This window comes from Cornus florida, unplaced genomic scaffold, assembly GCF_030987335.1.
Source record: "Cornus florida cultivar Cherokee Brave unplaced genomic scaffold, ASM3098733v1 CherokeeBrave_3.0.0_Hap2_Chr09, whole genome shotgun sequence".
NCBI classification, from domain to species: Eukaryota; Viridiplantae; Streptophyta; class Magnoliopsida; order Cornales; family Cornaceae; genus Cornus; species Cornus florida.
In genome coordinates, this window is record NW_026775579.1 from 19205299 (window position 1) to 19230956 (window position 25658).

Sequence of the window (25658 nt, forward strand, 5' to 3'; positions counted from 1 at the left end):
TTCTTTTCGTTCAGTGGCAGTTTCATGCTTTTTGGCTAATCTTTGACTCTTCTGGACTGCGAAGACGCGACAACTAACCCAAAAAATCCGATTCTCTCTCTACATTTTCTCTCTCTTTCTCTTTCGTCGTCTTCGCTCCGGTTTCCGACACCGGAGCCAGCGGTCACTCGCTGGAATCCCTGCCGGAAACCACCTTATTTATCTCCACCTCCCTTCGAGACAACCGCTGACTCTGGTTTCAACTGCAGGCTCTAGGGTTTTGGTTTGGACGATTCCGGTTGGTGTTCATAGCGTAGTGGCAGATCTGTAATTCTACAATCTGAAAGTGGGAGACGGTTCTGGGGGACGAGAGAGAGATTGGAGAGGAGGTTTGAAGGTTGATGGTAGCGTACGGACGAGAGTGTTTTGGTCGACGTTGATGATGATCGGAACTCCCGGGAGCGATTGCAGCGGGTGGTGGTGTTCTGGTCAATCTCTCACATGGAATGGCAGATCTTGTTAGCTATGAAAATGCGGACCGTAACATCGAGCAGGTATGTCTTAGTATTCATATATATGTATACACATATACGTCTTAGTACAAGTGAGTTTATTGTAGACCATATGATTTCAATATTATTTCCCTGTTGATTTTTGGGATTAGCTTGTGAACCACGCATATGGTTTTGAATTGGAGATGAACCCTTTTGAGGTTGGCTATATTATTCTATTTCATCTTTCATTCAATTAGGCATGAGTTTTGTTACTATGTGTGTCCTGGTGAACCCCTTGAAAATACATGAAAATTCTTCTTATGATAGAATTTGAAAAAGAAATTTGGTATTGAATTGAAAAGAAGAGAGTATATGCTACAAAGATATTTAACTTATTATATCAGTGATGATTGCTTGCCATAAATTGTGAATCTAGATGGATGTATACGGACTAGCAGGCGGAGCCAGAAAATTTAATTTGGCGTTGAATTTTTACATGCAACTTAAATTTGAAAAATTTATAAATCAATTCTGATATAATTTTGAATGAAACCTAAATAAATAGATGGAAAACTGATATGAGAAAGATATAGAGAATAGGAAACAGTAAGCTACAAGTAAAAATAGAAAGGTAAAGAAAAAGGCATTGTTAGAGAATCTGAGAAAGGTAAAGAAAAAGGCATTGTTAGATAATCAATTTTCCATCAACAATTGTTTCGATTTCTCAAAAATCCAATTTTTGGACAAAGTTTTGAGTACTTTGATTCCACTTATGGAAAGATATATTATTATCACCTTAATGAAATATTAAGAAAGAAACTACACTAAATCTTGCAAGTTTTAGCAAAACAAGATTATTACTTTAGTAAGTTATATAGAATTTGTCATGTAGTAGGTGACAATTAAAAGTATTATGCATGTATGATATCGTTGTTGTTGATGACATTCTTGTCATTTTGGTCTAACGACACTTCAGTTTCTCCTTCCCATCACGAATGAAGATTGGTATATAATTCTAGATATTTTTCTTGGAAACACCACTTTACAAGAATGTCCGACAAAAATGGTTCATGCATTTTTATTAAACATTTTTTTTTGACAAGTGCATGCATTTTTATTAAACATGAGAAGACATTAGTGGTTTTTTCTCTTTTTTCTCTCTTGAATTAATATAATGGATATCATTAAATGAAGTAACGATGTGTTAGGGTAAGGATTACAATACTAAATTACTAATGAACTTAAATTTTTGCTTCCCAAGATCAGGCTTTCAAAATAATGGCTAATAGTGTCCAATTTGAAAATTTCTAAGTTTTAAGGTGACAAAAGTTAAAATTATTTTCAAATTCACTATTTTTTGGGGGATGGGGAATTGAGTTAATTTTATTTACAAATTAACTATTTTTTGGGGTATAATAGAAAGTTTGAAATTTTTTGGGGGAGGGGGGCATGACCCCTCCTGGTTCCGCCATATGCCAAAGTTTGAATTGCATAAAGCACGCTCGTAGAAATGCGGAATACATTTTCTTTTGTTTTTTTTAGGCAAATATGTTTGTAAGTAATGCAACAATATAAGACATTTTCCTCTCTTTACAGTTTAATATAACCTAAATTTTTTTTTTTTCCAAGGGCTGCAAATGAGCCGATTCGAGCTTTAGGTTGTTCGGGCTCAGCTCGTCTAGGCCAGAGAGGTATTCCGGCTCGCACAAGCTCGGCTCGAGCTCGTGAATATATATATATTATAATGAATCGAGAATAACATCAAACCTTTTTTCAAGAGAAAAAAATTGCCACAATCTCCTTCAAATTGAATTTCAATTCTCCGATTAATCACCAATCTTCTCTGGTAATCATCATCTCCTTCCCCAGTTTCAAATCCCAACCATCAATCTCCCATTCATCAACAATATTATTAGAGAGGGAATATTAAGCTTAAGAGAGAGAGAGAGAGAGAGAGAGCTAACTTGGTCGCCACCAGTGGAGTCGAAGGACGGTGGGAGTGGAAGGACTACTGTTGCAGAGGGCAGTGGGGTTGCACATTGCTCGCTTCTTGTGGTTGTGGTTAGAGATTTTAAGTAACCCTTTTACATGTTATAAAATTGATCCAAGGGCTTAGATGAAATAATGAGTTGGGCCAAATGGAATACTTAATTAAATGGATTTATTTGTTTATTTGTAAGATGGGATTCCAATTATTAAAGTATTAATTGGGCCAGTGAAAGTATATATGAACTTGGGCTAAACTTAGGTTTTTATAGATAATAATTTAAATGTAATATATTTTTATTTAAACGAGCCTGTTCACGAGCTCACGAGCCGAGCTTAAAATTGTTCAAGCGTGGCTCCTTTACTAATCAAGCTCGAGCCGAGCTTTTAACGAGCTGCTCCCGAATTGCTCATGAACAACTTAGTTCATTTGCAGTCGAGCTTTTAATGAGCTGAGCCCAAGCGGTTCATGAATATCTTAGTAGATTTGCAACCCTAGTTGCCAATGGTTTGTTTATAAGTTATCAATTTACTTTTTATTTATCAAAAAAAAAAAAAAAAAAAAAAAAAAAAGGTTATCATTTTACTTTTTGTAGGTATTAATTGCTTTGAAGAAGGGTGCCCAATTGCTTAAATATGGTCGCAAGGGAAAGCCCAAATTTTGTCCATTTAGACTTTCTAATGTAAGTTTGTTGCTCTTATTATATATATATATATTTATATTACAGGATTGCTGCTTTTATATTTGTTGCTTAGGAATGGTAGCTTCTTTATTCTTCTTCTTTTTTGCTTTAGCATAGGTTATTTTTGGGGAATGGGGAGTTTTGGGTTTTGTGGGGGGGTGGGGATGTGGTGGAGTAATTAGATTTAAAGAGCTTTTGACACTTTTTTTTTCTTCTTCTCTTTGTTATAGTGACAAATAAATTAAGAAAATCTTGATGTATTGCATGACATTTGAGCACACGTATCAATGATTTGTTTCAATGTCTTTTTGCTACTTGTTGGTGGATAATGTTTTGATTTTGCGGAATGCCACAGGTTGCTTATACATTGTTTGTTGGGTTGGCTTTCACCTAGGGTTACTGAAAGTCAATAATTGATCTTGTAACAATCCACTTCACCCATATGGTATGATATTGTTCACTTTCGGTCTGAGCCCGCACGGTTTTGTTCTTAGGTTTTACCCCAAAAGATTTCATACCATTTGGAGATAGCATTAGCACATCTAAGCACTTCACCTCCACCTTACCCAGGTGATGTGGGACTGTGCAACTTATAGCTCGCCCAGTGTTTGGCACTTGCCCACATCACATTCGCCCATATAGGTGGCCACAATCACCCCCATGAAGGGGCCCAACATCCCTGTTAGTTACACTTCCGGCTTGACTAATGCTCTTGATCCCATTTGTAATAGCCCACTTTATCACATATTATGATATTGTTTGCTTTGGGCCTAAGGCAACATGGTTTTGTTTTTGGGTTTTTACCCCGAAAGGTCTCATACCATTTGGAGATAGCATTAGCACATACAAACACTTCACCTTCACCTTACCCAACAATGTTGGATTGTGCAACCTATAGTTTTTCCAGTGTGGTAGCTAGCCCAGTGTCTCGCACCGCCCATATAGGTGGCCATAGATGTGCTCTGAAACCAATGTTAGATGATAGGGATCATCACCAATGTTAGATGATATGCCAGACTGTGAGGGGTGGATTAGAGCTAAGGGGGAAGTGAGACTTATGGATATTAATTTTATATTCCAATTACTTTTTAAAGTTATTATGCAGATTGTGATTTGAATTTTAGTTTATATGCATTACTATTTAAAACCAACCATTATATATATATATATATAATTTAATCCCTAGAGTCTATCTAGGCATGCACAGAACACAGGTTTAAGGGAAGGAGTTAGAATAGGAACTTGCTTTTAGGTTTTCGTTCAAAACCTTAAACCTCCGTCTCTGAGTTTTCCGACCACTTCCTAGACTGTCGTTCTACACCTCCGTTACTTTTGGTTCAAACCAAAAGCAGTCTGTCCGGTCCTCCTTGAACCCCTCTGTTAATCCCTCAAGTTTCACTCTCTGTTTCTCTGTGCCTCTCAAAACTCTCTCTTCGTGGAACTTAATTTATGTCTTAAACCCTAGACAAACATAATATGATATCTAAAGGGGAAGTGAGACATATGGATATTAATTTTATATTCCAATTACTTTTTAAAGTTATTATGCAGATTGTGATTTGAATTTTAGTTTATATGCATTACTATTTAAAACCAACCATTATATATATATATAAAAATATTTATATTTAAATATTTATATTTATATAACGGTTCGGTTTGATCCTATAGGACTCCAATCCAGAACCGAACTGGTTAATTACGGTTCCATGTTTTTGGAACCGGAATCGAACCATGAAAAAAAGGGACCAAACCAACCCGGCCCTATTCAATTTACTAGTTCAACCTGTTAACATAGCATTGAAATACTTGAGTACGAAAACCGGTAAATATAGCATTACTGGTCCGGTTGTGCACCCCTATGCCTTACCTATACAAGTACCCGAGTCTATGATGTAGGACATAGATTTAAGAGCTTTAATTAGGTTTCTTATTATTTTTATTTTATTTATTTTTATATAATTTTTAGAGTGCTTAATTTCAGATTTTTAATTTCCTTCTACCATTAGTTACTTTATATTTTTAGTTTACTTAAGCAATTAGTTTCTCTTTTGTCATTAGTTTCCTTTAAAGTTTTAGGGTTTTATTTATTATAAATATGCATGTATGCGAGAGCAGAAAATCAATCAATTTTATCAATAATATTTTAATTGCTTTGCAATTTTTATTCAACCTTGTGGATTCAAGATAACTCTCGTTTCTTGTGAACATACGCAATTTTTATTCAACCTTGTGGATTCAAGATAACTCTCGTTCCTTGTGAACATACATTCAATCGCTTCCGCTACACCAGTCTAGGTAACATAGCATTAAAACACTTACTCCACCTGAGGCTTGAAAAGAGAACAAAAGCCTCAGATAAAGTGCATAGAGATCATTAAATCGACGAAATAATTGGTGAAATTGATACTAGAATGAAAGCTAGAAGACAATTACAAAGTCAAATAAATATTCTACGTTAACTTTTATACGTATCAACAAACGCTAGCCATGTGGTATGTGAAAAGTCAAAATAGCCTACATGAAAAGTGAGGTTGGCCCACGAAAGCATTCATGAAGCTCTTTGAAAAGTCACACTTAGAAATGTGGCATATTACTTCAAGAATATGAATCAAACCCTGATGTCACGATAGATCAACAAACCTTGAGAGTAAAAAACTCGAGTCAAAACTAAACCTTGGCCCTAAGCCTGGTGTCATAACCTTCGAGCTTAAACAAAAACCCTGGGAGCATAACAAGTCCCCAAACTTGAGGACATTGTCCTCGAGTCCTTGCAAAACCCTAATATCAGAGTAGGTCATTGTTATCTCGAAACAAAGATATTAGGTACATATCGAGAAATATAGGTAGGATCCTCTCGAATGCCCACCCCCACCTTTTTGGGATACTGGAAAGGATTTGTGGATTGGAGGATGAAAGGTCAGAATTTACCTATCATAAGCCATTGGCCTAGCCAAAGGGATGATGAACTACGTGCCTCAACAGAGACCCTTACAATCGCATTTAATGCTCTGATAAAGAGCCATTAATGCTCTCAACCACCGCTGCTTCCAAGCACCGAACACATTTATGCTATGTTTGGTTGGAGGGATGGATTGAGGAGGGATGGATAAGAGGAGGGATGGATGAGGCTTTTCGTGTTTGGTTGGAGGGAAGGGAAGAGAGGGAGGAAGCAAGGAGGGATGCTTCATCCCTCCTTTCTTCATGTTTTTCTATCCGCCCAATTTTGGGGGGAAGGGAGGAGAGAGAAAATGAATAATGACCAACAATATGGAATTTTCAATTTTAACCTTTTCAAAAAAATTCAAAATGGATATCTACTTTTTATTATTTTATACAGTGAGGATATATTGGTAAAAAAATATAAAAAAATCTCTTTCCCTTCCTTCCAACCAAACAAAAAAAAGTATCACCCCATCTATCATTTCTACTATCCATTCCATTCAACCAAACAAAAAATGGAGGAGACACCTTCCGTTCCCTAGGGATTCCTCATCCATCCATCCCTCTATCTCTTCCATCCATTTTTCCATCCCTCCAACCAAACGAAGCATTAATGTTTGCATCAAGGATAACACGCCACGCCACGCCAATCAAGAGCATGACTCAAGGAGAGCATGGCTAAACTAGGATGATCTTGAGGCATCAAATTTATTAAAAATAAAAAACACAGAATCGTTAGAATACACAAAAATCAACCAATTCTATCTTCTTAATATCCATTTTTTTTCTTCTATAAGATTAACTATTTTTTTTTTTGGGATAAGTTAGTTAAATATATAAAAACCGCTCAAAAGGGGAGCGGATATCTAACATACAAAAAGGCCAAACAAAAAACAACTCGAGCCTTCAAAGAGGCTAAAAAGAGAACAATCTTCCCAATAGATCTATAATCTCTCCCCGAAAACCAACAAAAAAGAGTGGAAATAATGGAGAACTTAAGCATAGCAATAGGCTTCTCCTTTTCGTCAAAATATCTTCTATTCCTCTCGAGCCAAATGCACCACCAAATATAGAGAGGCGTAGCCCTCCAAGCATCCCGAATGAGAGCCCCGGCTGAGAAACCTCTACAAGCCTCAATCAATCCTCTAGAGGAACAAGGCATAACCCAAGGAACCCCAAACAAACCAAGCATCAAATCCCAACGAGCTCTAGCCGTGTTGCAATGTAACAAAAGGTGATCGACTGTCTCCTCATCGCAAAGGCACAAGTAACAACGATTGACCACCACCTGATTCCTCCTCCTCAAATTATCCTGGGTTAAAATCCTACCCAAGATAGAAGTCCAAGCAAAGAAGACCACCTTAAGGGGAGCCTTAGAGCGCCAAATAGATCTCCAAGGGAAAGGACCACCATCACCAACCGCAAGGCACCTAAAAAAGGACCTCACCTCAAATCATTATCCTTTGAAACCAATTGATAAGTCTACAATCAATATCCTCTGAAACCAATTGTTAGATTGTAGGGATCGTCACCTAAGGCTCTGATATATGAACATGTCGTGGTGAATTAGACCCAGAGGGGGAAGTTAATAGGTCTTATGGATATTGATTCTAAATTCAAATTATTTTTTAGATAGCTTTGCTCATAGTGAGTTGAATTTAGTTTATGCATGTTAGATTTTGAATTCAACATATGCAAACCCATGCATCCAAAAAAAAGTTAAGTGATTGCAGAGATGCCAAATGTTTTGTGAAAAACACTAAACAATGAAAAACCATGGGACTTAGTCTAGCGAAGAACAGTCCTTTACGTGAGGAAGAAGTTACAACTAGTTTATAGTTCCCACTCCCTAGAACTCCTAGTTACTTCTTGACACAGATTGACGCCAAACTCTCCACTTAAGTTTCGAGACCGTCCTACCATTATGTCCAAAGACTTTGCTCCCTCATGAATGAATTCCTCGACAAATACTCAAATCACAAAGGAAACCCTAAAATTGAGTAATTGGAAACTTCTCTCACACAAGAATTATCTCTTTAGATGATTAGAGGTAAAAACCATAACTATAACTCTATAATTGTAAACAATATAGATAGGCCATACACTTTTGGTAAGTTAAATCCTTGTAGAAATTTGTTTTGAGAGAGTTTCTAAAAAGAAACCTCTGCATGGTTCGATTGATCAAGACATCGATCAACACTTGCTGGGCTACTCAATTGATCAACCAGTCGATCGATGCATATTGGATTTCAATAAAAAAAAATATTTTTGGAAAAATTTGAAGAATCTAACTATCAACTGAAGTTAAATAAAACATAAATACGCATATAATCATGTCTCTTCTGCTCTGACTTTTGGCACCATCATTTTGTTATCTCTTTCAGCAAATTCACAAATTGCCCCCACCCCTCCCCCCCTTTTTTTTCCTTTTAATTTGTTGAAATTCTTTGTTGACCAAAAGGTTTTGATCTTAGGGCAATCTAGTAATTTTGATGATAGCAAACCATTAATGGTGTTTAATACCAATGCCTATATTGAGTGATGTTCTAGATGATCACATTTTCAAGATAGCATTCAATAAAGCAAATGGTCAAAGCAAAAGCATTCAAAGATGACAAAATCAAGAATGCACTTCAATGAACAAGAAGGTACTTCAAAGCTCAATGATCAAATACTAAGCATGAAGAATGGGGTAGTATAGGTTGGTAAGTGTTTAGGATTTAATGTCAAAGTTAATTTGAATCTTTCCTTGAAGCTCACTTCTATAGGATCATGATACATGCATTCAAATCTCATAATTGATCCATAAACAACCTAGAAACAAGTCTTGAACTCAATTGAAGCATATGTAATGACCTAGAATGATTCCCAAGCCATAGACATTGTTAAATGTCTATTTTTCAATGATTAAGGTAAACACCTCTTAGGAAGACAACCTTTTGGAGAAGAGGCTACTTCAATGCCAAGGAAGTAATGAAGCGAACCAAGATCCTTCATCTCAAATTGTTGCTGCATCTGTGACTTTAAAAGTGTAATGCTGGCATGTCATCAACATATAAGAGGAGAATAATGTGACCAACAGAAGTAAAATGATCCTAGATACACACCAAAAAGGGGGAAAAAAAAAAATATCTCAGACGAAAAAGGTTAAGGACAAGAACATAGCACACCAACATTAAGCAATCAATATAGGTGAATGATGGGCAAATAAAATTATTCCCTTCTCTGAGGGGAGACTAGCTGTATTGACCATGGTTGACTTTTCTCTCTTCTCTCTTTACTCTTTTTAACGTCGGAGTCTTTCACTCCCGCTTCTATTGTTTTATGTTTTTTGGTTGTGCTTTCTGCTGTTGGATCTTTGGCTTCTTTGGCAGGGATTCGTGATATGCAACTATCGTATCTCAATGTGGCGACTCTACCATGCCTCAACTTCCATGGAGAGGTCAAAAGTTGCTCCATTGGCAATGATATGGTTTTTAGGGTTGATCAACAAAATATAACGGAATGAGAATCTGCCTTGCGATCATGCTTGGTTGGCTGTTTTGATCGAGATGTGGGGGTGTATCGAAGGAATTGAGGTGTGCGCGACGAAATCTTGGAAGGTATTGAGTGGGGTGCAAGTTTCTTCCTTACCCGACGGCTTACTCCTGTTCAAGTTACCATCGGAGGCTGAGGCACTAAGGGTATTGGATGAATGGAGAAAGAGATGGGGCGATGCTATTTTATCCATCGACATTTGGTATTTCGCGGTGGGTTGTTCTGTAGTGAAAGATTGAGAAATACGAAGGGTGATGTTGTTTGGTTTGCCCCTCCATCTTTGGTGCCACAAGTTGTTCGAAGCAATTGGAGACTTATGTGGTGGATTTCGAGGCGTGGAGGTTGACGTTTCGGCGAGTGGCGATAGAATCCTTCTCTATGTTTCTGTTGGAGAAGAGATGCCGGAGTTTGTCTTCGTTGAAGACCAGCGAGTGGCCTTTAAGGTCAATTTGATGGAGGAAATCTCACCTCGCATCCTCCTGAAGTCCTGCTATGGCGTTAGTGAGAGTCCCCATTTCCTGTCTGATGCAACGATCATTAAAGGACCTCGCCGGAATTTACAGATCAATTTGGGCCTCCAAGGAAAGAGGCGAGTGACTGTCAACGCGCCAGCTGCGAGTGGGGAAGGCAGATCCAAGAGCCGTGTGAACTACTCCCTCAATCAACGCCTTTCATTACATCGTAATGATCGCTTCAACGGTTACCAACCACGTGGATGACCACGTGGTATCACAGGAGCCTTTCATGCAGTGGCCTCTGATTTGCCTAAGTCTGGACTAGAAGCATGGTCTAGGCATGCTAAGATTAATGGGCCGTTAGTTAATCATGGTCCATAGGCTAGAGAGGAGGTTAAGAGGGCTGTTACGTGGGGGCCTAGCAACCAATTATCTATCTCTTTTCTGAATGATAAGCCCAACCCACATTCTATGTCCAACCCCAACCATGAAGAAGATAAGTCATGACTTGGGTCACAAGTGGGCATTTTACAAAGAAAGGTTATTTGGGGGTCCAATAACATGATTTCAGTTTCTTTTCTTAACACCAAGCCCAGCCCACCTATCTCTACAGTTCTTAGCAATTCCGATCTTCCACAGTGTCGTCATCTTCACGGCACCTCTACAATTTCATGGAATTCGCCAGAGAAGAGGAGATGGATGAAACTTTGTGCTGCCCGAGGCTGGTGTAAGATCTGATGAGAAGGTTTTTCGTCATACTCAGTGCCGCGCTGGTACATCAACTTCGTCCTTTCCTGACATTGCACTGTCGAGGGGAAACACTTCTAGATTTTCGTCTCGGGATTCTCATAGAAATCGTCATGGATTTAGATGGTCTAGAAAAGACAAACTGAAGTGGATTCCTCTTAACGATCTAGGTATGTCCTCAGTTCTACACCCTCGGAGTTCTTTCACTGTTCCTTCTTCTTCTTCTACTCCTCCTTGTGAGGTGTTGAGGAGTGATGTTGTTGAGACAGCAACGAAGAAGAGGTGTGGGCTATTAGTTACGAATACGGGACCTGAAGTGGAGTATGGGTTGAATACGGAAGGGAAGGAAGTTTGCGAGTTTGTTTCTTCTGGGTATGCTGACCTAGCTGGTTGTGCAGTCAAGGACTTGTCTGAGGGGGTTACGGTCTGTGTGGGTAGAGACCTCCATTTTCAGTTGTCTAATGATGAGGCTATGGCTCTGTTCAAAGAGTTTCGATTGAGTGTAGCCTTGAAAGGCCTTAACTGCTTGCCATATGTAGGGGCTGAGGAGAACGAGCCTGTTAGATTCATGTGTAATGGAATGGGCGACTACACTATAGAATCGAATACTACGCATGAGAATGAAAGATATATTGAGGAGGAGATGGTTGATGACCTGGGGTCTATTCAACAGGTTTGCTCTAATGAGCTTGCCCTTTGGTTGGAGAATGATTCTGACATATTAGTGGAGGAACCACTGGCTGTTGTGCAACCTGACTATTATGAAGTGGCTGCTGATATGGGGAAGGATTGGGTAGTCGATAATATAGGTGTCACTAGTGAGCTGTTGGGAGTTTCATCAGAGGGTAATGACGACTGGACATTATCCATCCTTCAAGCACTCGTGGAAGGAAGAGAGGTTGCAGTGACCAATGAAGTCATGAACACGTGGCCTTTATTGTCTTGGAAGGGGGCATAGGAGGTCAACAATCTCATCTCTGATGTCAATTATAAAGGGAAGAGTGGGGTGGTGAGGGAGAGGGGATGGACCAGAAGTAGGAGTATAAGGAAGGGAGGAGGGGAGATAATCTTATCTGGTTTTTAATGAAGTTACGAATCATTACGTGGAACGTTCGTGGTCTCAACGACCCGAACAAGAGGAAGGTGGTAAAGGTGGCTTTAAGGAAGTGGGGGGCCCAGGTTGTTTGTTTGTAAGAACCCAAGTTGGCATCCATTTCTGATGGGGTGGTTAGGAGTTTGTGGGGTGGAAGGTTTATGGAATGGGAGATCTTAAATGCTACGGTACTTCAGGTGGAATTTTAGTTATGTGGGATAGTAGATGGCTGTCTAGGATAGATTTGTGGATGGGGATATTTTCCGTGTCCTGCGAGTTTCAGATGGAAGAGGACAATTTAGATGGGTTTTTTCTGGGGTTTATGGACTGGTTGTTGATAATGATCGACCTAGGAGCTTAGCCATGTTCAAGGATTGTGGTCTCTTCCTTGGTGCCTGGGCGGGGATTTCAGTTCTGTTAGATCCCCGATCGAGAGGTCTACAAGGGGAAGGAGGTCTCTAGATATGGATCAGTTTTCTGACTTTATTGATGAGCATTTTTTCATTGATTTACCAATGGAAGGTGTAGCCTATACCTGGTCAAACGGTAGGGACCCAGTCACTTTTTCAAGGCTGGATCGATTTTTGATTTCCGAGGAGTGGGAAGAGGAATTCCCGGACGCCGTTCAGGCAGTTTTAGCAAAGGTCACTTCTGATCATGTTCCTTTGTTTTGGATTGTGGGTGGTTTGTGTTCTCGAAGATCCCCGTTTCGGTTTGAGAACATGTGGCTGAGAGCGGAGGATTTCCTAGGGAAAGTTCGGTCTTAGTGGGAGGGAGCTTTTGTTATAGGTTCGCCCAGCTTCACGTTAACAAAGAAGTTAAGAGCTCTTAAAGTCGATCTTAAGATGTGGAATAAGGATGTTTTTGGGAATCTTGAATAGAGAAAGAATAGAGCCCTTGCCAGATTTTCTGAGATTCATCGTCTTGAAGAGGCGGGCGGGGATGTGGAGGAACTACGTTCTAGGAGAGTCTCTTGTCAGGCTGTTTTTGTTGAGATTGCTAGTATGGAGGAGATTTCGTGGAGACAAAAATCCCGAGCTCTTTGGCTTAAACAGGGAGATCGTAACACAATTTTTTCATAGACTCGCTAATGCTCACAGAAGGAGTAATCATATAAGACGAATTTGGGTGGAAGATGTGGAGCTGTGGAGGGAGGAAGAAGTGCGCAATGGGATCGTTTCTTTTTATTAGAAGCTGTACTTCGAATCGTTAGCTTGGAGATCCAAACTTGATGGTCTCCACTTTGAGGCTATATCTGAATTGGATAGAGATGGGCTTGAGATTCCTTTTACTGAAGATGAAGTTCTAAAGGCTTTATCAAGCTGCAATGGGGACAAAGCTCCGGGGCTTGATGGGTTTACCATGCGGTTTCTAATGGAAAGTTGGGCGGTAGTGAGAAATAAGGTGATGGGTACATTTTAGGAGTTTCATTCTACAGGCCTTTTTTTGAGAAGTCGCTAAATGTCTCATTCATTGCCCTTATCCCTAAGAAGGGAGGCGCTTCAGACATTAAAGACTTTAGACCAATTAGCCTAGTGGGTTGTATTTACAAACTCCTGGCTAAGGTTCTTGCCCTTAGGATGAGGAATGTAATGGATGGGATTATTTCGGATTCCCAGAATGCTTTTGTTGGAGGAAGGCAAATTCTAGATTCAGTTCTTATTGCAGGCAAATGTGTGGATTCCAGATTGCGAAATGGGGTTCCCGGAGTCCTATGCAAACTTGACATTGAGAAAGCATATGATCATGTGAATTGGAATTTCCTTCTTTACTTGTTACAGAGAATGGGGTTTGGAAGTCGTTGGAGGAATTGGATTGAGACTTGTCTTTCGTCTGTCAAGTTCTCTGTGCTTGTGAATGGATCTCCTGTTGGTTTCTTTGGGTGCACTCGGGGTTTAAGACAAGGAGATCCTCTGTTGTCTTTCCTTTTTCTAATTGTTATGGAGGGCTTTAGCAGACTTATGCGAAGGGCAGAGGATCTTGGTCTTATTAAGGGCTTTAGAGTGGGAAGAGATCTAGTCCATCTCGTGGAGATTTCTCATCTACTTTTCGCGGACGACACCCTGATTTTCTGTGATGCTGATGTGTCGCAAGTTAGATAGTTGAGGTGTATCCTGGCATGTTTCTAGGCGGTTTCTGGGTTGAAGGTCAACATGGCTAAGATCGTGCTTGTCCCGTTAGGGGATGTTCAGGATATTTCCTCTTTAGTTGTAGTCCTCGGGTGCAGGGTTAGTTCTTTCCCCATTCCTTATTTGGGTTTCCCCCTAGGGGTTTCTTGGAGGAGAGTGGGGAGTTGGGACCCTGTGATTTATAGGCATGCAAAGAGAGATTAGCAAGATGGAAGAAGCAATACTTGTCTAAGGGGGGTAAAGTTACTCTTATTAAGAGCACTTTATCGAGCCGTCCCACATATTTTTTATCCATGTTCCAAATTCCATGCTCCGTTGCTGATAGGATCGAAAAAATTCGAAAGGATTTCCTTTGGGGCGGAAGGGGCGAAGAGTTTAAGTATCACCTTGTCAGATGGGAGCAAGTCTGCAAGCCGATGAAGTTGGGTGGTCTTGGTATTAGAAGGTTGATTCCTTTTAATCAAGTTCTTTTGGGTAAATGGTTGTGGAGATATGGGAGAGAAAGACATCGCCCTTGGCGAAGGTTAGTTTCATGTCGGTATGGAGAAGAGAGTGGTGGCTGGTCTACCGGTCCGGTTCATCTAACGGGAGGAGTTAGGGTGTGTAAATCCATCCGGAAGGGATGGGATGTCTTCTCTTCTCATATTTGATTCAAAGTTCGTGATGACAGATGTGTTCGTTTCTAGGAGGATCTTTGGTGTGGTGACCAGCCATTATCTCGTACTTTTCCCATATTATACAGTATTACAGTTGATAGACACGCCTACGTAGCTGACTGTTATCGGCTAGTAGTGGGATTACGTGGGATGTGCGCTTTAGGCGTTTCTTTCAGGATTGGGAGCTGGACGAGGTGTGTGTTCTTCTGGATTTGTTGTATCGGCAGGAGGCAGTTGGCAGAGGTAGCGACGACCTAGTATGGACTCCCTCTGTTTCGAAGTGCGATCTTTATTCTTATGTCTATCTAATTTTGTTAGCCTGGACTTTCCGTGGAAGATCATTTGGCGTTCTATGGCTCCAACTAGGGTGGCATTATTTGTTTGGACTGCTGTATGGGGTAAGATCCTGACGATTGATAATTTGAGGAAGCGGGGTAACTGTTTTATTAATTAGTGTTGTCATGCAACCAAGATGGTGAGTTAGTTGATCATATCCTCATGCATTGTCCTGTGGCGTACGATTGTTGGAATCTTATTCTTGGGTTGTTTGGTATGCGTTGGGTAATGCCACGTTCTTCTAAGGATTTGATTCAAGCTTGGAGAGGATGTCGTGTGAGTAGAGGTGCACGCGATTTTTATAGAATTGTTCCACATTGCGTTTGGTGGTGCATCTGGAAGGAGAGGAATACTAGAATGTTCGAAGGAAAGGAACGTCTACAACGATGCTAAAACTCCATATGTGAAGAGGAGTTCTTGTTCCTCTTCCGATGATTTAATTATTTTTCTGGATTCTTTGGGGCCTAAGTCCTTGGTTCCACTTTTGTATAAGGGATGCGTTCCCTTTTTGAACGCCTTTTTATTTCATTATTACTTATCAAGAAAAATAAAGGTAAACACCTCTTGAGGCTGCTGATAATTCCAGTGACGAGAAGTTATGAGAATCTGTGAAAAGCCCTAAACCAGGTGACTGGTTTGTTTAGAATTTGAATCTGAACGGCTACAATTACATATAATGCTCTCCGACTACCCTTCAACAGCTATTTTCAGCTTTCTCTCTATATATTTGAGGCTGGGGTATTTATGAATAAAGAAGAGATATATATTGAGCATTCAGTACACTCATCTACTTTCTTATATCATCATTCAATAGACTTGAGCTTCAGCTTGAGATTCATCTATAACTCTAGTCTTTTGAGCTTTGATTTGAGTATCAATCTTTGAGAAGATACAATCTTGTACTACATTCTTCCTCTCTATTTATTGTAAGGGTTGGTTTGACCTAAAGGAAGCCTAAGAGAAGGTCTTCTCTTAGCAAGAAGGAAGGAGAAGCTTGTTAGCTTCATTGTAAAGGTTTTCTCTTCACCCAAAAGGAGAAGCCATAGTGGATTTGGGAAACTCTCAAGAGGGATCTTGAGTCGAGGAGTAGGAGTTCTGAACCTTGCTAAATCGCCGAGTCATTTGTGTTGATTCTTTCTCCCCTTATCTCATTTATATAGTGCTTGCTTGATTATTTTCATATCTTCTTTATTGCACAATTTATATTGATATCTTTTATTGTCTTGGATAAACTTTTAATTGGGAATATTTTCCATTGTTTGCCAAAGACTCTGTTCACCCCCTCCTCCCCTCTAGAGTCAATACTTGGGTAACGTTCTCGATGAATTAATTACCCACTTTTGAGATCTTGATGGAACCATCAACTGATGCTTTGGGTCATGATGGTGGAACCTTGTAAGCATTCAATTATCAGCAGCATTTCCTCTTTAGCAATTAGTTCCCTCATTTGTGCCAGTTTGCTGATTAAGAATGTCAATTGTGGTGTCTTAATCAGCTGGTTGCCATTCACCATAAAAAATTTGTTTGTCCCACACCCAATGAACCCCAAAGCACAGTTTCCTTCGTGGTAATTGTATTATGCAATTCGAAAAATTCTTCAGTTTTACATTCAATTCTGAATTCAAGGAGTACCATGTAAGCAGATTGACTATTTTAGTATTTTGCTTGTTGAACCTAAGTTGATAATGTATTTGGAAACTTCATATCTATTGCAAGTCCCTGACAATGAGGACAGAATATAATGGTTGGCTTTGGTCCATTTTGGTGGTTCTTGCATCAGTTTCTTGGTTTTGTTAGCTTTGGGTTGACTAATACTTCTGCCATTCGAGCAGTAATTTTGAAAACATTAGTGTCAATTAACATCTCATTAGAAAATTGTGATGATCCATGTAGTCATTTAGCATATGGGTTGATTGAGATTAGGGCCTTAAATGAAGTGGAATGTCTAAATGTGATTTATGTAGCGGACCCCATATTGTTGGGAAATGGTTTTGGCAAGTTGAGTTGAGAGTATGTGTAGTCATTGCGACATATACTATGTATTTTTTTATTTTTTATTTTTATTTTTTTTCCTGTATATACTAATTATGGCATATACTATGCATGCTCACTTCGTGGTAAAAAAACCCCTCACCTGAGTGATGAATTCAAGTTTCTATTAGCATCTGATCTGTTGTATGTGGTTACAACTAGACAATACATAGAATCACTGTCTTATGTGCTACATGTGCTCGTTATTATGCACTTACCAGTACACACTGTTTATTCCTTAGATTAGCAATTTTCCGCCGTATGTTCTCATTAGTCAGAAAGTAAAATGTACATCTGTTTGGTTGAATATTTTTTCTTTATGCTAGCTACTTATCTTGTATGCATAAATCACAGGGCAAATCATCGTTAATCTGGATATCTAGTAGTGGTGAAAGAAGTTTGAAGTTAGCTTCAGTTTCAAGAATTATTCCTGGACAACGAACTGTGAGATTTCTGTACTCTTATTTGATGTCATTGTTGTGCATTAGCATAGATCATAAATTATTATAGCACTTGCATCTTCTGAAGTGAAAAAATACGATTACCCAGTATCCGTCCCATCAATGTGGGGTGTTGCGAGGAGTGGATTGGATAAAGACCTGACATCATTTTGTGCACAAAATGTTTCCTTTTAGAATCGAACATGTATCTTTTTGTAGCTTGAGCTTTACCACTGCACCAAGCAGTAGTCCCTTACATTTTTAATTTTGATTTTTTAATTATTATTATTATTATTTTTTGTGAAATGCTTCTTCCAGCTAAAGCTCATTATTATTTCTTTCTTCTTCATATGCTACCAGGCTGTTTTCCAACGGTATCTGTGTCCTGAAAAGGACTGCTTGTCCTTTTCTCTTATATATAACAGCGGGAAGCGATCCCTTGATCTGGTTGGTGATGAATATTTAATTTCTGTCTACATGATCAGTGCCATTTTTTTCTCCCTTTTTTTTTTTTTTCAACATGAATTATAAATGTAAATTTGGCATGTTTCTTTTTAGATCTGCAAGGACAAAGTCGAGGCAGAGGTGTGGATTGCAGGCCTCAAAGCATTAATATCCTCTGGGCAAGGTGGGCGCTCAAAAGTTGATGGATGGAATGATGGAGGCCTCTATTTTGATGTAACTCTACCTACCTAGAAACATTTTTGTTTTCTTCTTCTTTTTATTATTTATTTATACTCTACCTTGCAACTGCTGAAGCTAAATTTAGATTACCCAGCATATTTATTTATGGAATATATACACACACAATATATTATTATATTATGTAAAATTAGCTCGGCGGAGACTGATTTACCTCTCTTATAAGAGAATTGTGGCTTTCTAAGAGTTCACTGTTCATTAGCTGTTAATGTGAAGTCATTAATGAGAAATTTTTTATTTATCTTTTGATGTTCATAACAAAGAAGTGGTATATTCTGTTTATCACTAGATGCGTTATGACTTCATTGTTTCCACTCAAACTAGATATTTGAGTTTCATTGTTTCCATTTAAACTAGATATTTCCAGTTTGAAAATTTGGGGTATTTTTCCTAACTATTTGGCAATCCGTTGTAGTCCTTTGCTACTTGACCATGCCATCTTGTGTTTTAGTGTACCTCATTGATTTATCGTGCATGTTTATGATGCACTGTGATTTTGATTATTTAATTAGTAGTCCATGTTTATATTGGCATAATGCCCTCAATATTTATATTTGATAAGTAAAGATGTATTAGAAAGTGTTCAAAAGGGGAACGCATCCCAGAGAATACACCAAGGCGGAAGCCAAAACAAAAGATCCTATGGGCCCAAGGAACCCAAAAAATTGACATACGTCTCTCAAGTTTTACAATTTCTCCCCATCACCCAACTAACAAGAGCGCTAAAAAATTAAGAAATTTCAAAGCCCCTATGGAAGATTCCTCCCCTATGCCCTCATTATATGAATAAAAAGATATTTAAGATCATGCATATAGAAATGATTGGCAATGTAAGTGGCAACCTAGTTGATCTTAGGTATTCTTAGTGCAATTGCACTGCGTATGAAGTAATGGAGAAATCTACAGAAATATGAGTCTCTTTATCTGTTTGAGTGCGTACATGTCTCTCTCTCAATGTGTGACTGCGTATATGTTTATGTATGCATATGTATGTGTGTGTATGTTGATAATAATATTATTCAGACTTCTATCTTAACCATAGTTTTTATAAATTATCAACGGATGATATGGTAACTAAGCATCCTTTAAAGATTAATTCATCTATAACGATTGTGACTGGCATTTTAAAGGTAACTTCCAATCTGTTTTAGGTATTCCATATGTAGTGTACAATTGAAACAAAAAAGAAGATTCCTTTTAGGGAAAGTCATACTTTTTGGCTATTTAATTAATTTGCTAAAGGTGCACGATGCATTCACCACAAATGTTATTCCTGTTACACCAGCAGCGTATCATGCCTGACATGCAAGTTAATGATCAACTGATTTCAGGATAACTGAGATTTGACATCAAATAGTCCAAGTGACAGTTCCATTAGTACTACAAGAGAAATTAGCTCTCCGGAAGTTTCTTTAAAGTCCAAAACAAATACTTCTCCCAAGATTTATCGGCCTGAAAATTCTTTTCATTCTGAAAGGTCACATGTAGCTTTGGAGCACACTAATATGCAGGTAAAAGGATCTGGTTCAGATGCTTTTCGTGTTAGTGTTTCTAGTGCCCTCAGTACGTCCAGTCATGGTTCTGCACCAGATGATTGTGATGCTTTAGGAGATGTATACATATGGGGTGAGGTTATATGTGATAATCCAGTCAAGGTTGGGACTGATAGAAATGTTAATTCTTTGATTGCAAGAGCTGACGTGCTTCTTCCCCGGCCATTAGAGTCCAATGTGGTTTTGGATGTACATCACATAGCCTGTGGGGTCAGGCATGCTGCTCTTGTCACCAGGCAAGGTGAGGTTTTCACATGGGGCGAAGAATCTGGAGGACGGCTTGGCCATGGTGTTGGAAAAGATGTCACTCTGCCTCGTCTAGTTGAATCTTTAACAGTTTGCAGTGTTGATTTTGTTGCATGTGGTGAGTTTCACACTTGTGCTGTTACTATGGCTGGTGAACTTTACACATGGGGTGATGGCACACACAATGCTGGGCTTCTTGGTCATGGTACTGATGTCAGCCATTGGATACCCAAGAGAATGTCAGGTCCTCTTGAGGGACTTCAAGTTGCTTTGGTAACTTGTGGTCCATGGCATACTGCCTTAATAACATCGACAGGTCAACTCTTTACATTTGGGGATGGAACTTTCGGTGTTTTGGGCCATGGGGACAGGGCAAGTGTTTCATATCCACGAGAGGTGGAATCTCTGTTGGGGCTGAGGACAATTGCTGTTGCATGTGGGGTGTGGCATACTGCTGCCGTGGTGGAGGTTATTGTTACACAATATAGTGCAAGCGTTTCTTCCGGAAAATTGTTTACTTGGGGTGATGGAGATAAAAATCGTCTTGGACATGGAGACAAGGAACCTCGTCTCAAGCCTACTTGTGTGTCGGCACTTATTGATTACAATTTTGATAAAATTGCTTGTGGGCACAGTTTAACTGTGGGCTTGACCTCATCTGGACACGTTTTTACGATGGGGAGTACTGTCTATGGTCAGCTTGGCAATCCCCAGTCTGATGGAAAGCTACCTTGCTTGGTAGAAGATACGCTTGTTGGGGAATCTGTTGAAGAGATTGCCTGTGGTGCTTATCATGTTGCAGTATTAACATCCAGGAATGAGGTCTATACATGGGGAAAGGGGGCTAATGGAAGGTTGGGCCATGGGGATATTGAGGATCGGAAATCACCAACTTTAGTTGAAGCTCTGAAGGACAGACACGTTAAATGTATTACTTGTGGTTCAAACCACACAGCAGCTATATGTCTTCACAAATGGGTTTCTGGTGCTGAGCAATCACAGTGCTCAGCTTGCAGACAGGCTTTTGGGTTTACCAGGAAGAGGCACAACTGCTATAATTGTGGACTTGTGCACTGCCATTCATGTAGTTCCAGAAAAGCATTTAGAGCAGCACTTGCTCCTAATCCCTGGAAACAATATCGTGTGTGTGACTCCTGTTTTACCAAACTGAACAAGGTGGCTGAAGCTGGTGTTAATAACAGGACGAGTACTGCACCACGCCTTTCAGGCGAAAACAAGGACAGGTTAGACAAGGCTGAGATAAGATTGTTCAAGTCAGCAATGCCTTCTAACATTGATTTAATCAAACAGTTGGATAATAAAGCTGCCAAACAAGGAAAGAAAGCTGATACATTCTTTTTAGGTTGTTCCACTCAAGCACCTTCTTTGTTACAGCTGAAGGATGTTCTTTTGTCTACCGCTGTTGATCTGCATCAAACAGTTCCCAAACCTGTTCTTACACCTACTGGTGTTAGTTACAGGTCTGTATCACCTTTCTTCAGAAAGTCCAGCCCCCCGCGCTCTGCTACACCTGTTCCTACAACATCTGGACTTTCTTTCTCAAAAAGTATCGCTGATAGTTTGAGGAAAACAAATGAACTTTTGAATCAAGAAGTTAGCAAGTTACGTGCACAGGTATAGAACTTCCAAATCAAGTACTCTCTCTCTCTCTCTCTCTCTCTCTCTCATAGTTGTTAAAGGCGCCTCCAGGCGCCACCTTGGCGCCTTGATTGACTTAAGGCGAGTGGTTTGGGATAGGTGCGCGCCTCTTAGACAAAGGCGCAAGGCTACAGGCGAGATGCAGGTGCGCCTGTGTGAAAAATGGGTTTTTTTTTTTTTTTAATTATCTTGTTTGTGTTACTTGTATCTGTTTATTATTTGTTTATTTGTTGTTTTTATTTGTTTATTACAAAATCTACACAACTTGCAAGTTAAAAAGCATAAAAAAAAAGAAAAAGAAAAGAAAAGAAAGGAATAAAAGAGCAAAAGGAAAGTGGAAAGAAGAGAGTCAAGACTGAAGAGACAGAGAAGAGAGAAGTACGAGTGGTCTGCGAAGCGCCGAAGACTGGATCTGCCAGATCTGCGTCTGCGCCGAAGCCTGGTAAGTTCTCCTTCCCTCTCTTCTTCTTCTTCTTCTTCTTCTTCTCCTCTCTTTCTTGCTTCTTCTTCCCTTCTCAGTTCTTGGCATTTTTTTTTTTTTTTTTTTCTCTTTTCTTCTTCTTCTTTTCTTCAGTTTTTCTTCTTCTCTCGGCTCTAGTGACTCTAGTCACTCTCTTGCTCTTCTTTTTATTTTTTTATTTTTTATTTTATTCTGCTTTGAGCCGAGTCTAGGCTCTTCTTTTTTTCTTTATTTTTTCTCTATTCTTCCTTGAGCCGAGTCTAGGCTCTTCTTTTTATTTTTTTATTTTTTTTTTTCTTTGAGCCGAGTCTAGGCTCTTCGTTTTTATTTATTTATTTAATTTTTTTTCTCTATTCTTCTCTCTTGGCTCTTTCTAGTCTCTTCTCCTCTTTTATTTTTTATTTTTCCTCTATTCTTCTTCTCTCGGCTCTCTCTAATTTAACTTTCCTATTTCTAATTTTGTGGATTTAATAGGATATATTCCCAATGATATATGAGTGTAACTGATATTTTTAATTTGTTGATTTAATGGATTCTAGTAATCTAGTTCGTTGATTCAACTTAATTGTGTTGCAATTTATTTTGCCTCATCTTTCTAATATGCCGATAATTAGTGAATAATGATAATTAGTGAGATAATGATGTGTTGGCAGTTGGCTTACTCACCTAAATTTGTCCAAAAAAAAAAATCCGAATCTCTTTACTTCATACTTTATATAGAACAATCAATGCGTTTCTGCTTTGTGCATGAAATTTCTTTAGTTGAACACACTTGGATCATCACATCACCCATTCCTTGTAATCCCAATTGCACAGTCTCTCACACACACAACTGCAGGTCTTCATTGCATCATTAAATTAACCTTGTCACCAATATAAGATCAAGGTTGAAGGTGCATCAGTCTACACTTACCAAATTCGGTTTTTTCTGGTCTGTGCAAATACAAAACCACAGGAAAATCAGAGTTACAAACTTACAAGAATATATATGGACAGGGGTAATGAAATTAACTAATATATATACATATTATTTTAATATTGGTTCGTAGACTTACATCTAGCAAACATGGATATCAAGGTTTTGGTATCTTTATGTTGAATATTTAATTTAAGTAATTTATTTAGTTGACTTTTGCATCTTTATATATACTATTGCATCTCTATAATACTTTATTGGGTGGGTTTTGTTTTTTTTTTTTCAACGTGCGCCTTGGTTCAGTCGGGCGCGCGCCTCGCCTTGCGTCTCAGGCTCAGGCTCCAGGAGGCATTTGCGCTTTTGTGCGCCTTGAGCCTTCAACTATGCTCTCTCTCTCACTCACACACACACACACACACACACACACACACAAACACACAAACATAAGCACTATTTCCTGGGAGACGGGTATGAATCTTAATCATTTCAAAATAAACTCCTTATCTTGATGATCATGGATCTGATTTAGGTCCAGAGTCTGAGACACCAATGTGAACTTCAAGAATTAGAGCTTCAGAGATCAACAAAGAAAGCTCAGGAGGCTGTGGCACTGGCTGCAGAAGAATCTGCCAAGTCTAAAGCTGCAAAAGAAGTGATAAAGTCGCTTACAGCACAGGTTAGTTTTCTGGTTGTGTATTCTCTTTCCATTGTTTACGAGGAAACTTGATTTCCTTGAAAATGCTGGACTTGTTATTCGTGCACAGTGTTTGGTAGAAGTTACACATCACCACGTATATATCTATCTATCTTCACTATATGCAATTTACTTGTGACTGATATTTGTTTTTCTGGGTAATCCCGTACTTTTAGCTGTCTTGTCGTAAATCATAATCCTTTCTACTCCCAAGATGAAGAGTTCAGCATTGACATTAGGGTCCACCGGAATAGGACATTTTAGCAGTTATAGAAATATGTTAAAAGCATGCAGTCTGTTATTGGACCATGTTCTGATCTTGTCTTTCTTAAATCATGGATTTGGTAACAACTCACAGGGTATCTGTACAAAGCTGCCTTCATTTATAGTTTATGCCGCTAATTTACATGTCTGTCACTCCAAGCAGAATGCTTTCTGGTTGCAATTTCTTGTTTAACCGTAGCCTGCTCAGATGTTCTATTAATTGTTACTTTACTGCTGTCCCAGCTCAAAGATATTGCTGAGAGGCTGCCAACTGTGGTCTATGACGCTGACTACATCAGGGCAGCTCATGTAACAAATGGCATTCACTACCACAATGCAAACGGAGAGCACCATTCTGTTTCTAATGGGATTGACTCGGCTACAGTTAATGGAACAGATGGCCCCACTGAATTGCTTAGGTATCCTCCTGGACACAATGAAACTAGTCCATACCATCAAAACCAGGGGGTTCTGAGCTCCATTGGAGGGGATGGCCATCAAGATGTTAGACTTCCAAATTGTAGCCGAGAAATTCAAGCAGGCACAGGTAATGTGTCACAGACTGTTGACAGCATGGAATCTGGGCCTTTCCAAGATGGTGACAATGGTGCAAAATCTAGGAACCTGGCATTGACTGGTAATGATAATCAAGTTGATGCTGAGTGGATTGAACAGTATGAGCCTGGTGTGTATATAACACTTTTGGCTCTCCGGAATGGAACTAGAGATCTCAAACGAGTGCGCTTCAGGTACAAGATGGATTTCTTTTATGATTCTTTTATTCATATTATATATGTAATATATATATATATATATATATATATATATATATATAAACATGCCATATTTAATGTTCATATGGATTGCAAGTTGAAGAAAGGAAGTCATCAATCACTCCTTTCTGTATTAAGCTAGATGATTTCTGACCATGGTATTTTTCTGTATTAATATGGGAATTAAAAAAAATGAGAGTTTTCATGGTAAATGACTCGGATCATAATGTAATTATGATGATTTTTGTTAGTTGATTCTTAAGTCTTGATTCTTGAGTAATTGTTGGACGTGGTCCTGCACTCATCGACTGCCACATGCATATGATGCTTAACCTTGGATCTCAGTTTTTATATTAAACTCCCAATACAGTAATTTCATTTTATAATTGTTTCTGATGTTTTATCTGCTCGTGCAGCCGGAGAAGGTTTGGGGAGCACCAAGCGGAGACTTGGTGGTCAGAGAACCGTGAAAAGGTTTATGAGAGGTACAATGTTCGTGGGTCAGACAAGTCGTCCGTTTCTGGCCAAGCTGCCCGCGGATCAGAGGGAGACCTCTCTAAGTCTTCCCAATCATAGTAACAATGAATGAAGTTCTCCGTGAAAACTTTTTGTACCATGTCACTTTGATGGTTTTCTAGGCTATAAGCAAAAAACCACATATAGAAGTAAACATCTTTCTTTTCTCTCTCTTTTTATTTTATTTTTTATTTTTATTTTTTATTTTTTTATTTTTTACTTCCCCTTTCCCGTTTTCATAATTTGTTATCTCATTCAATTTAATTATCTGGGTATATGCCCTTTACCTATCCATTTCATTGTAGTGTACATAGTATCTTCAACTATGATAATATATCTCAAGAAAAGTTTTTGATCCTTGGTCTA

At 38.9% G+C, this 25658-nt stretch overlaps 1 protein-coding gene across 3 annotated transcripts; it reads left to right on the top strand.

Annotated features, from left to right (window-relative positions):
* On the top strand, positions 1 to 25658 carry LOC132273571 (PH, RCC1 and FYVE domains-containing protein 1-like). Of its 3 annotated transcripts, XM_059774539.1 has the most exons (8): positions 1 to 533; positions 3056 to 3142; positions 17424 to 17513; positions 17870 to 17956; positions 18068 to 18187; positions 23575 to 23721; positions 24247 to 24752; positions 25193 to 25658. In XM_059774539.1, exons 1-8 carry the CDS (start codon positions 486 to 488, stop codon positions 25350 to 25352), a joined length of 1245 nt encoding a protein of 414 aa, XP_059630522.1. In that variant the 5' UTR covers positions 1 to 485; the 3' UTR covers positions 25353 to 25658. The 3 variants fall into 3 exon arrangements, with proteins under 3 accessions (XP_059630522.1, XP_059630523.1, XP_059630521.1); XM_059774540.1 differs by lacking the exon at positions 3056 to 3142; XM_059774538.1 differs by lacking the exons at positions 1 to 533; positions 3056 to 3142; positions 17424 to 17513; positions 17870 to 17956; positions 18068 to 18187 and adding an exon at positions 19549 to 21645.